Source organism: Phoenix dactylifera, chromosome 16 (assembly GCF_051530095.1).
Source record: "Phoenix dactylifera cultivar Ajwa chromosome 16, Ajwa_hap1_PhDact_Kaust_v1.1, whole genome shotgun sequence".
Taxonomy (NCBI): domain Eukaryota; kingdom Viridiplantae; phylum Streptophyta; class Magnoliopsida; order Arecales; family Arecaceae; genus Phoenix; species Phoenix dactylifera.
The window spans coordinates 7,480,469-7,492,803 of record NC_143205.1 but is presented as its reverse complement, the minus strand read 5'-3'; the positions used below and the strand labels follow the sequence as shown (position 1 = coordinate 7,492,803).

Below are 12,335 nucleotides of genomic sequence, written 5' to 3'. Positions count from 1 at the left end.
TTAAACGGGTTGGGTCATAACTGTGTTAACTCAACCCAATTATTAAATTGGTTGAATTAGGTTAGTTGGGTCGGGACTTTAAACCTAAATGGGTTAAGTCGGGTCGACCTGTTTCCAACTTGAACCCTTTTATGCCAAACCTAAACCCGCTTATCTAGGTTTGGTTTCATGTTGGTTGGTAGGTGAGTCATAGCCAATCCTGTCGATGTTGTAGCATTATCACAACAAACGAGTCTATCCTGATTCCTGACAACTCAGCTTTGGGACAGTATATTAAAGGTGGTTTAGTGGTCCAAAGGCTTAGGCAGACCATTGAGTACATTGCTGAGGGTCCAACTGCCTTAGTAGTCCTTAAATCTGCGCTAGCCATCTTGAGGGTGCCTGAGTGGCCTACCAGGTATAGGTGAATCAGTTTTGCAATATCTTGTGGGATAAGTTTGGTTTAGGGTATACCCTGGGACAGATCTGGTATAGGTGGATTAAGTGGGTTGATTGTGGTGGCGACCACTTTTTGATTGTCATTCAATCATGTAAGTTGCACCTATTAACTTCATCACTTTGACTCGTTTATTTCACACTTCAGTGATACTTCATTTCTTAGAGATCTTTATTGCATTAACTACTTAAATTATTGGGATTTTCTGGATAGTCAACTTAGACTATTGTATGATTTGTATGAAAAATCTGTAATTTATTAACAGGCCACATTACACTAAAATAAGTTTTCTAATATATGTAAAAACATTTTTTTGGTTTACTTTGTAATCTCTTCACGTAATTATGTACCTATGCATCTCTCTCTCCGTCTCTCTGTGTGTGTTCATGAACCATAATTTCACTATGTTCCTCTAAATCCTATCCTGGGTCATTTCTTCCAAAATGAAAAACTCTGTTTAATTCATAGTTCCATACTACATTGTCCTCATCTGAGTGTTCTTTTGTCTTTCCCTAATTTTCAATCTGTGAACCTAACTAAGATGTCTATGTTTTGTGTGTCCAGACTATCTCAGTTTTCATCCATTCACTGTTGGTGCTTCTTCCAATCTGCTATTATTTGTTTACCACTGTCCACCTAGGAATGATATCTGGTAGGTGGAGGCTACTAGTTAGATAAGGTAAATGCTTGTTCATTCTTGACTTGCCAACATGTAAAGTTTGCCCAACCGTGAACTCTCAAACTAGTTAACCCCTTTGACCCATTCCAACATGCATGACTTGAAAGTTGTAAGGTAGTGGCGTTTGGTAAAGATAGACAGGAGAGGGGTTGATGGAGATGAGGCACTGGGCTTATGCCTTGTGGGAAATAGGATAGAGGGAGGGGAGCTGTTTTCTTGCTGGAGATGGTCCTTGTTGAACTCAAACGACCAGGGTTGATACTTCAGGAGAATGGGGAGTCAAGGGAAGGTGGCAAAAAGACTTTTGGCTATGTTATTGCCAATAGGTTTGAGGGTGAGTCTTGGTGCATGGGTAAAGTTGCTCCATTGTGGCCCAGGTGTCATGGGTTCGACACATAGAAATAACCCTCAGCATGTGGCAGTAAGACTCTGTTCATCTAACATTCCCCATACCCTGCAGTGGTGAGTGTCTCGTGCTTTTGGTAGCTATTCTTTTTAATTGCCAATACGTTTCTATCTTTTCCTTGCTTATAAGCACATATGCATTTGGCGTTACTCCAAGAATAAAGATCAATATATTATAATTTCCAATTTTATGAGTAGGGTTTGTTTCAAATTAGTATTCTTCTTTCAATACATTAGCTGGCTTCTTGAATCGGATAATGTAGTCATGGCTTGGATCATGTCTTGTCAATATTGCACACTGGGAAGTATGACCTGAACCCAAATCAAACAATATGTTGTGACCCAGAGCCTGTTCAACTCAGGTTACTTTTCCAGGTTGGTTCACAATCAACCTCTGACATTCTTGTTGTTACTTATTGTTGCTTCTTGGCCAGCTGGTTGCTGAACATTTTTGTCCATAAAATAGTGTCTTGTAGTTGTCTTGCAAAATTTTTGTTTCAAGCCATGATTGTATTCAATGAAAACCTCCAGATACATGTTTTTGTTGTATCTTGTTTGAAGTTTACAGACATTCCTATCATTTATAACAAGCCATTTTTCATGAACATATTTATGATTTAATATTTATTTAACCTAAGCTTTGGGGCATTTGACTTCAGGAACCTGTCCATAGGGAGATCTATTCTTCCAATTTAGAAACCTGAACTTCCTTATATTAGTCTCTGCCTTCAATTTTCGTATTTATATCTGGTTTTTGACATCATCAATTTCGTGGAATCATTTTCTAGAATATCTTTTTCCTCAATCTGCGGGCTAATTGTTTTCCTCCCTGTACTTCCATAGACTTTTGCATGGATAAACTGCAGCCTAAATTTTCATGTTTGCACATTATTTTATAACAATTTTTTTTGTATATAATGCAGCATAAAGAAGCATGACTCATATGATGCTCCTATAAAATCCAAAGAGATGTTCATTTTCCATGTTGGGTTCCGCCAGTTCTTTGCAAGGTATTCTACTGATATCGCTTTTTTATAATCCAGGTTTATTATTTATGATGTTAGATCCTTTTAGCATTTAAAGGTAACTGTTCTTGAGTTGAAAAAAATCTGCCAAATGTTCTTTTCGACAGGCCATTATTTTCTTCTGATAATATAAACTCTGATAAGCATAAGATGGAAAGGTTTCTACACCCAGGACGCTTTTCCATAGCTTCGGTTTATGCTCCTATATGTTTTCCTCCGCTGCCTCTAATTGTCCTGAAGAATAGGCATGGAGAGGCACCTTCTATTGCCGCCACTGGTTCATTAAGAAGTGTGGAGCCAGACAGGATAATTCTTAAAAAAATTATATTAACCGGGTAATTCTTACTCTCCCTTTAGTATTTATGTACTTATGAACTATGATGTGTACTTTTTATTCATGCAGGATAAACTGCTGTCCTGATACATTTGAGGAATAAGGGTCTCTTAGATCTTGAGATCACTATATATATGTTTTTATGATGTGAATGTTATATTGATGTCAAGATAAACAAATATAGTCATTCTGATATATTAGTCATCAATTTGATTCCAAGAAAAATGGTATCCTCCTATAGATATCCTAGACAAATTAATCCTGGATCAAAACAACTAGGTTTTGAAATTATTATTCTTCGAAACAAGTTTAGCCAGAAATAAATTGATATTTACATGAATGGGCTCAAAGGTTTTTCCCCCTTCCCCCTTCCTTTCTTGCTAGCGCATAACTCATAAAGCTTGCCAATCTGTTTATTGTTCATGGTACCCTGTTATGGTTCACCAATTCTTTTTATCAGTGAATAATCAGCTTTTAATCATGTTTCCGTGAGCACCTAGACAATGTCAAACTGATGGAGTGAGGTTTTCTTATTACCATATATTCATAAGTATTTAGCCAAACTGAACTAACGGAATGGTCAATCTTATAAAAAGTGGCTGTGATGTGCATGCAGTCTAGTGACCAAATAGGGCATATGCAGTAATCAGGTCAAAGTGCAGGTGCATATGCAGGTAGTATTTTTTTACTGTTAAAAGATAAACATAATACAAATAAGGCAACAATAGTAATCTTTTTTTTTTCTTCTTTTGCATAAATAGTAGCAATACTAACAATGATAACTATTAATCAGTGCTTGTTAGTTCTTAATATCTAATATCAATAGTTATAATATGTTAATAACGATAACATTATTTATCCATGTATCTAGCTACCTGAAAGACATGTCCAACCTAACCATTAGCTTAAACCTGCAATGCTGCTGGACAGTTCGTAGTGGACTGCTTTTTTGGCCCATATGCAGTATGACAACTCTAACTATATATAGATGATTCTGTGCAATCAGGGGGCCACATTTGCTTATGTAGCTGCATGCACCACATTATAAAACCTTGGAAATGGTGCTGGATCCTTTATGGGAATAACGACAGGAGTACCGCCTGTTAGAATTATCCAGGCTAAATACATGAGAAATTATGCAGCCAAGATTTGAACCGTCAAACCTCCTTCATATGGAGGGGTTTGTTCATTTTTCGAAGGCATGATTTCCGTGTCTTTTAGGATTCAGATTGTACTTTGAAGAGCAAAAATTCACTTTTGTATAAACTGAAAGTGATGTCCTTGCTTTGCATTTTCAATTTTTTTCTCTTGCGTGTGCAATATGAGCAAATGGTCACAAAATAGTAAAGTATAATTAGCAACCCCTAAAATCTTCATTTTGTATGCTTCTGCATTTTGTCCATTGATCTCATTTTCGTTATGGCTTTGTTGCAAGTTAAGGTGTTTTGCTTCTTTTTGTTGTTGCAGTTACCCCCAAAGAGTGTCAAAGAAGAAGGCCACTGTGCGTTTTATGTTTCACAATCCTGATGATGTCAGATGGTTCAAGGCAAGTGAAATATTGCTCTCAGTTTAATAGCATGGTGTTTTGACTGGTGTTTCAAAGTGAGACCATTTTAATATATTTTTCAAATTTCTACAGCCTGTAGATGTCTGGACCAAATGTGGTTGCCATGGTCGGATAAAGGAACCTGTTGGTACTCACGGTAGGGTGCTTTCAATTAGCTGCAACGATAAACCTCAAGTTTTAAGTGCGCACTGTTACCCCAACAAAAAAAAAGAATAATGTGCAGTGTTTCTTTTTTTTTTTTTTTTTTCTAGGAGCTATGAAATGCGTCTTTAATGGTGTGATTCAACAGCATGACACTGTATGCATGAGCTTGTATAAACGTGCATATCCTAAGTGGCCAGAACAACTTTTCCCGTTATGAGACAGTACGGTGGCGTCCGTCACTCTCGCCTCTCACTGGGAATGAAGCGTTGGTTCAGATATTAGCTTTTATCCGATGGTAGCAACTGCAACCTGGTCTTCTGTACAGATACTTCTGATGATTTTTGTTTGAAATTTGATATGATGCTCGAAGATTGTCGACCTCCTTTCGGCTATGTGACTTTCTCATCCGGTTTTGTGCCTTAATATCCGCCCATGATTTGTGAGAAGTATAGCGATCATGAACTTGGCTACTTGGTGTTGGCATTGGTGCTGATGCTGAAAATGTCAGATGATTTTTGTGTCAAACTCTCGTTACATTCATTATATTTATCAAATATATTTATTTTTTGGCCGTATTTTTGTACCTGGAATAATTCTGGTCTTGGGTGTCTTGATGGCTTTTTTCTAAAATAGTTAAGATTTTTTAGTACTGTTTCTTTATTTTGCTTTATTTTGGGTCACGCTGATTCAGGTGAATAACTTCATAGATGGTAAGGGGAAAAATCAGCATCCCTGTGCCCATTCGTGTTTGGAGTCGTACGCAATGTGATATCTCACCATTGAATCGTTGATATATGTTAGCTCATGATAACATCAGTCAAAAGGAAGCCATGAAATTAAGATTTGTCATTTAAATCCACTGCGGTTTGGCAGAGTATCAAGGCTGAGGGTCTTTGAATATATGCCTCACCGAGGGTAGGACCTTACAGGCTTTACTGGGGTCGGTCCGGATGTGTGGACTAAAATTATCAAAACCTTGGAGATTATGATGATGCTGCAGAAAAAAATCCGAGGACAATATTAACCTCGAAAAGTATTAAACATGGCACATTTTGGCATTTGTTGTCTAGCTAAATAAAGAGAGAAAAAAAGGAAAAATTTAGTTCCAAATTAATTACAGTCAAAACAAGCTGATTATGAGATCGCATGCTAGTTTGACTTAGGGCTGACTAGATAACCCGTCTTTGAGCCTGAGATTTCGATCCAGCCCACTGGCAATCCTAGTTCAAAATTAGCACATTAAGATGTTAGTTTTTATTTCACGAAGAAACCGTACTCAAAATTGCTATGAAAAATATTAACCATGAAAAATATTAAAAATGTTATTTCAGCATTTGACGAAAAAATTAACTACAAGTTAACTCCAAACAAAGGGTATGATTGTCATAGCATGTATTTTTTATTTTCTATTTTTTAAAATATAAAATTATAGAAACCGAAAAAAAAATTTAGTGCTATTATTTTTATTTTATATTATTTAAAAGCCATCTTTATTATTTCTGAAAAATAAAAATAAGAACTTCTTGCTTTCAATATTTTTAAAAATAAAAAAAAACTCATTTTTTTTACCACCATCGTCAACACCACCTTCATCATGCTGCCTTCGCTGCTACCGTCGTCCCTGCCATAGCTACCGTCATTGCCGCTACTGCTGCAATCATCACTACCTCCACTACTTTGCCGGTGTTTCTACTACCACCATAGTTGCCGCCACCCTTATTATTGAGGCAGCCTTCACCACATTGTTGCCACCATCATTATTGTCTTCATTATACTATGGATGCCCTTGCCACCGCTATTGTCGCCTCCAGCGCCGTTATTGTCGTTGCCTCCACCAACACTACAGTCGCCTCCACTACCTCCGCTCCAAATATCATCATCTTCACTACCATTGCTTATGTTTGTTTTTAAATAATAATCGACTATACCAAATATATTTATATTTTATTAAAAATAAAAAATAGAATTAGAATTTTGATCTCTGTCTCTTTTTTTAAATAATTACATCAAATTATGAGCACAAATGGTCGACCTCATCCTGAGTCAAGCCTTCATAGAGATTAACGTCCCCTATTCATCAACCTCAGCATCAATGACGATTGGCTAAGAGGATGGTGTTGGAGTCATCATAAATTCCGGAGAACAGTTGTTTTTGTTTTTTATGTGCCGGTCCAATTTTGCTTAGGTTGAGCTTTAGGCACAACAAACCTAAGCTAGTCCTAGTAGAATTTTGTCTTGTAGTAGGTTTTATTTTGTTTTGTAGTGAGGTTTTATCTTTTAGTGAGGGTTAATTTATGAATTTAGGCACCACCCACGTGATATTCTTTTTAAGAGAGTTTGAGGCACCTTTTTGTTGGGAACCCGCCCATGCCGCTGATATTTCAAAAATTTTTCAGATGGCAGCGGAATCGGCATGCGCGAGTTCGACGTTCATCACATGAACGTTGTTTCGAGACCTTTCGTAATTAGGTAAGAATTAAAACTTTTAAAAACTAATAGGAAGATCAAATCTTCACCTTGCGCGGGTAGATGATCACCGCGAATCTGAATTCGTGGTTTTAGGAAGAGGGTTCGCTTGAAGCCGTTCAAACGTCCGGCCTCTACGGGTATCCACACGAAGTAGGATCCGATCCAAGCTCTCTATCTCACCGGGGTGCTAGCTCCCTTGCAGAGATAGCTTTGATGGCTGATGTCCTCCCTCTCAATCAACTCTTGATTGTGCTTAGAAGGAGGAAGAAGAAGGATGAAGAAGAGAAAGAAGATCCAAGCCCCTGCAGCCTTCTTTCTATCTCCCTGCGTTGGATGGAGGAAGAGAAGGGAAGGAGGCCGCCACCCTTTCTTTGGCTTCTCTCTTGCTTGCGGCTGAAACAAGGGAGGATGAGGATGGCCACGGCTTGGAGGAGGAGGAGAGAGAGGTCCTTTAGGGCGCCGGCCCTAGTGCCTCTCTTATAGCCATCAAGGGCTCCTCCAAAGTAGGAGCCCTAGATGATTTTCCAAAAAGGGAAGGGGGGCGCCGGCCCCTCTCTTCATGCCGCACACAAGGAGAGGAGGAGGGGCGTGATCCCTCCTTCTTGTGTTGCCCTAATCCTCTTCCAAAGAGGATTGGGTGCCTCTCTTATGGTTAAGTCCTAATCTAATTAGGATTGACCATATTGGGTTCAATCTACGCTAGTCCTAATCCAATTAGGACTTGAATGAACCATGACTCAATTGAACTCTTCAATCCTAATCCAATTAGGAGTCATGTTGATTCATTAGATTATTAATTAATTTAGACTTAAGAAATCCTAATCCAATTAGGATTTGTTTAATTTTAGTCCTAATCCAATTAGGACTCCATTTGAATCCGAAGTCCTAATCCAATTAGGATTTCTAGGAATCCTACTCCAAGTAGGAATCCAATTCAAAATTCCTAATCTCATTAGGATTGTAGGAATCCTATTCCAAATAGGAATCCCAGTCCTACTCCAACTAGGATTCCCAGTCCTAATCCAATTAAGACTCTAGGAATCCTATCCGAAGTAGGATTTGTGTTTAAGTCCAATTAATTAATTCCCTTTGTTCCTCTTCAACTTCTTATCAATCAAATTGATTTCTTGTGATTCCTAATCACGATTTCAACCATCGGATCGGTCAATACTTCTAGTGTGTGTGACCCCATAGGTTCTATTCTGACTGGTAGTGAGATATATTGTGATCTCTATCACTATATCATTGAAAACTCCTTTCAATGGGTTGGAACGATTCCAACTCAACTCATTAGGGTTTATCGATCATCAAGATAATCCCTATGAGTCCCACCATCCACCAGTGACACCTAGCAGCATGTAGTGGCTACCCAGCAGAATGGAATGATGAACCTCTAGGTGCAGTTAACGTGTGATACAGTCCTACTATCGTGGATCCCTACAGGACGGAGGTCATGGACAACTCGTCAAACCCCATCGTCTGTCATATGTCAAGATTTATTCGACTCGAGTTCGATAGTGGAAAACTCTTTCTCCACTTTATATTACTGCCCTGGCCAAGGTCTTAGAACTCAGTCTAACAAATCACATAGGATCACTCCTCTTCTATCAAGGTCGATAGATTCCTTATAGGTGCATACCCTACTCCTACAGTGAACTTACTGCAGCCAATCTACACTGCATGGACCCATATGGCTAGAGACCATGTATGTGTGCAGTCAAACTACAATAACCTCACTGTGAGTAGCCGAAGCACCGCAGGTCAAAGGACCAGTCACACTACTGCAACATCAAGCAAGTCACTGACGAGTGGATAGACATCCAAGTGACTTCTTGTCTTAGTCACGCTCAGTACCCTTGTTCTCTAACAAGCACCTGCACTATCACTTCAGTGTCCCTACACTGTGGACTCAAGTCTCGTCCATCCAGAAGGAAAGTGATCTGTGCACTGATCGGATCGATCACCGTCCTCGTGATGATCCATTGATCAGGAGCATTTAGAAATTAATCACCAATGATACATGGCTCAAATTCTCAACTCTTGAGAATATGTATCATCATCTTATTAATTCCTTGGACGATTCATAGACACATAAATAATATGAATGAAAAGATGCCTTTTATTTATTCAATAATAAACAGTCAAGTATAAAATTATGTCCCTAGAATCAACAATGTGTCAGCCAAATTGGCTTCTAGGGCATACATCTAACAATCTCCCACTTGCACTAAAGCCAATTGGTCATATATCTTAGGCCCATCTTCTCAAGGTGGGCTTCAGTCTTTTGCTGACTCAGCTGCTTAGTGAACGGGTCTGCCACGTTATCCGCGGAGTCTACTCTCTGCACCTCTACATCATAGTCGCGTATGAAATGGAAGCGCCGCTCTATGTGCTTGGACTTCTGATGAGACCATGGCTCCATAGCTAGTGCTATGGTGCCAATGTTATCGCAGTAAAGTGTTATGGCATCTAATGACATTACACCTAACTCTGCAATTAACTTTTAATCAGAAGGTTTCCACTGCACCCTTAGATACGGCTTAACATTCAGCTTCTAAGGTAGAATCTATAATGATCGGTTGTTTGGAACTCTTCCAATTTACTGAACCACAATTGCACATATTCTGATGTAGACTTTCTATCATCAATATGTGTGCATCCTTCTACCTTCAACTCTGATCTTCTCCCAAAGACCAAGAACATGTCCTTAGTTCTTCTCAAGTACTTAAGACTGTTCTTCACAGCTATCCAGTGCTTCTTGCCTGGATCCGACTGATATCTGCTTGTGACACTCACAGCAAGAGCTATATCAGGTTGTGCACACAGCATGGCATACATGAGGCTTCCTATTGCCGATGCATAGGAAATCTTGCTCATGTGTTGAATCTCTTCAGATGTGTTGGGGCACATCTTCTTGGAGAGATGAATTCCATGTCTTAGGGGTAAGAGACCCCTCTTGGAGTTTTCCATGCTGAACCTTTTCAGCACCTCCTTTATGTACATCTTCTGTGAAAGGCCAAGCATCCTTTTAGATCTATCTCTATAGACCTTTATTCCCAAAATATAGGATGCTTCCCCAAGGTCTTTCATGGAGAATTCTTTTGACAACCAGACCTTGACCGAGGTTAGCATGGGAATATCATTCCCAATCAGGAGAATGTCATCTACGTACAGTACGAGAAAAACGACAGCACTCCCACTAACCTTTTTGTAAACACATGGTTCCTCTTCGTTTTTGATGAAATCAAACGTTTTGATTGCATCATCGAAACGAGTGTTCCAACTCCGAGAGGCTTGCTTTAGTCCATAGATGGACCTTTGCAGCTTGCAGACCTTGTGATCTCCATCACTGGAAGTGAAACCCAAAGGCTGTTCCATATAGATATCTTCATCAAGATATCCATTCAGGAAAGCAGTTTTCACATCCATCTGCCAGATTTCATAATCATGAAATGCTGCAATGGCAAGCAATGTTCGGATGGATTTTAGCATGGCTACAGGTGAAAAGGTCTCCTGATAGTCAATGCCTTCGCGCTGACTATACCCTTTTGCCACAAGCCTTGCCTTATAGGTCTCTACCTCTCCATCCGAACCTATCTTCCTTTTGTAGATCCATTTGCATCCAATAGGTACAATACCTTCTGGTGGATCTACTAAGGTCCAGACTTGGTTGGAATGCATGGAGTCTATCTCTGACTTCATAGCTTTCAGCCATTTCTCGGAATCGATATCAGATATCGCCTCGTTGTAGGTTTTGGGATCCTGTATGTGATCCCTATCTCCCACTAGGAACATTTCCTTGGTATCCTCTTCTAGTATACCTAAGTATCTATCGGGAGGATGGGAGACCCTACTAGATCTACGAGGTGGTCGAGGGACATTGTGTACTGGCTCTGTATGAATGGGTTCAATAGGATCCATGACTCGTTGCTTTTCAGAGACTTTCTCTTCAAGCTCAATTTTCCTCCCACTGCCTCTATCAAGGATAAACTGATTTTCCAAGAAGATGGCATGACGGCTCACAAACACATTGTGATCCTCTGAGACGTAAAAATTGTATCCTAATGACTCTTTAGGATATCCTATAAAACGAGCACTTATGGTCCTAGCCTCTAACTTGTCCGCCTGTAGTCGCTTGACGTGGGCCGGACACCCCCAAATCTTGAGATGACCCAGACTTGGTTTCTTACCATGCCATATCTCATACGGTGTGGTAGGAACGGATTTAGAGGGAACTCTATTCAATAAATAAATCGCTGTGAGTAAGGCATCTCCCCAAAGGAACATAGGTAAATCAGTGAAGCTCATCATGGACCTGACCATATCCAATAGGGTCCGATTCCTCCTCTCTGACACCCCGTTGAGTTGAGGTGTACCCGGAGGTGTCCATTGTGAGACTATGCCGTTTTCTTTGAGATAGTCCCGGAATTCCCCACTAAGGTATTCTCCTCCTCGATCTGATCGAAGAGCCTTAAGAGATTTTCCAGTTTGTTTTTCTACTTCATTCTTGAACTCTTTGAACTTTTCAAAGGATTCAGACTTGTGTCTCATAAGATACACATACCCATACCGTAAATAATCATCGGTAAAGGTAATGAAGTATGAATAACGTCCCCTGGCTAGCACATCGAATGGGCCACATACATCTGTATGTACTAGGGTAAGTATTTCGGTGGTCCTCTCCCCATGTCCTACAAAGGGCAGTCTAGCCATCTTTCCTTGAAGACAGGACTCGCAAACTGGATATGACTCGGAAGTCAATGAGCCTAAGAGCCCATCTTTATCCATTTTGTTCATCCTATCTTCTCCAATATGGCCAAGTTTGAGGTGCCACAAATATCTTTGGTTTATCTCATCTCTGGATCTTTTGGATCCTTTGGCACTCACATCTTGCTCGGTAACATTCACAGATACATCCATATGTAAATGATAGAGACTGTCAATCATGAAACCACGTGCGACTATTTTATTTCTCAAATAAATAGAACAGCAGTCTTTGTCAAATGTAAAAACATGACCTTCCTGTGCTAGACATGAAACAGAAATCAAATTTCTGTTAGCAACAGGTACATAATAGCAGTCTCTAAGTATTAAACTAAATCCAGACGGTAGTCGCAGATGGTAGGTGCCCACAGCCACAGCAGCAACTTTTGCCCCGTTGCCAACCCTAAGGGTTACCGCACCTTCCGCCAGCCTTCTACTTTCCTTTAGACCCTGCATGGTAGTGCACAGATGAGCACTAGAACCAGAATCTATAACCCAACTAGAAGTAGAAG

The 12,335-nt window shown here is 39.7% G+C and overlaps 1 protein-coding gene across 4 annotated transcripts in view; it reads left to right on the top strand.

Moving 5' to 3' along the window:
* The window catches only part of LOC103696717 (pre-rRNA-processing TSR1-like protein), a 31,523-nt gene extending 26,358 nt beyond the window's left edge, over positions 1-5,165 (top strand). For 3 of the 4 annotated variants that reach the window (XM_039118819.3, XM_088712736.1, XM_088712738.2), the window contains 5 exons: positions 2,444-2,530; positions 2,653-2,880; positions 4,347-4,425; positions 4,519-4,582; positions 4,698-5,165. In XM_039118819.3, the coding sequence (XP_038974747.1) occupies positions 2,444-2,530; positions 2,653-2,880; positions 4,347-4,425; positions 4,519-4,582; positions 4,698-4,807 (568 nt within the window). In that variant the 3' untranslated portion in view covers positions 4,808-5,165. The remainder of the gene's footprint in view (positions 1-2,443; positions 2,531-2,652; positions 2,881-4,346; positions 4,426-4,518; positions 4,583-4,697) is intronic. The other variant, XM_088712737.2, reaches the window with a different exon arrangement.
* The last annotated feature ends 7,170 nt before the right edge of the window (positions 5,166-12,335 follow it).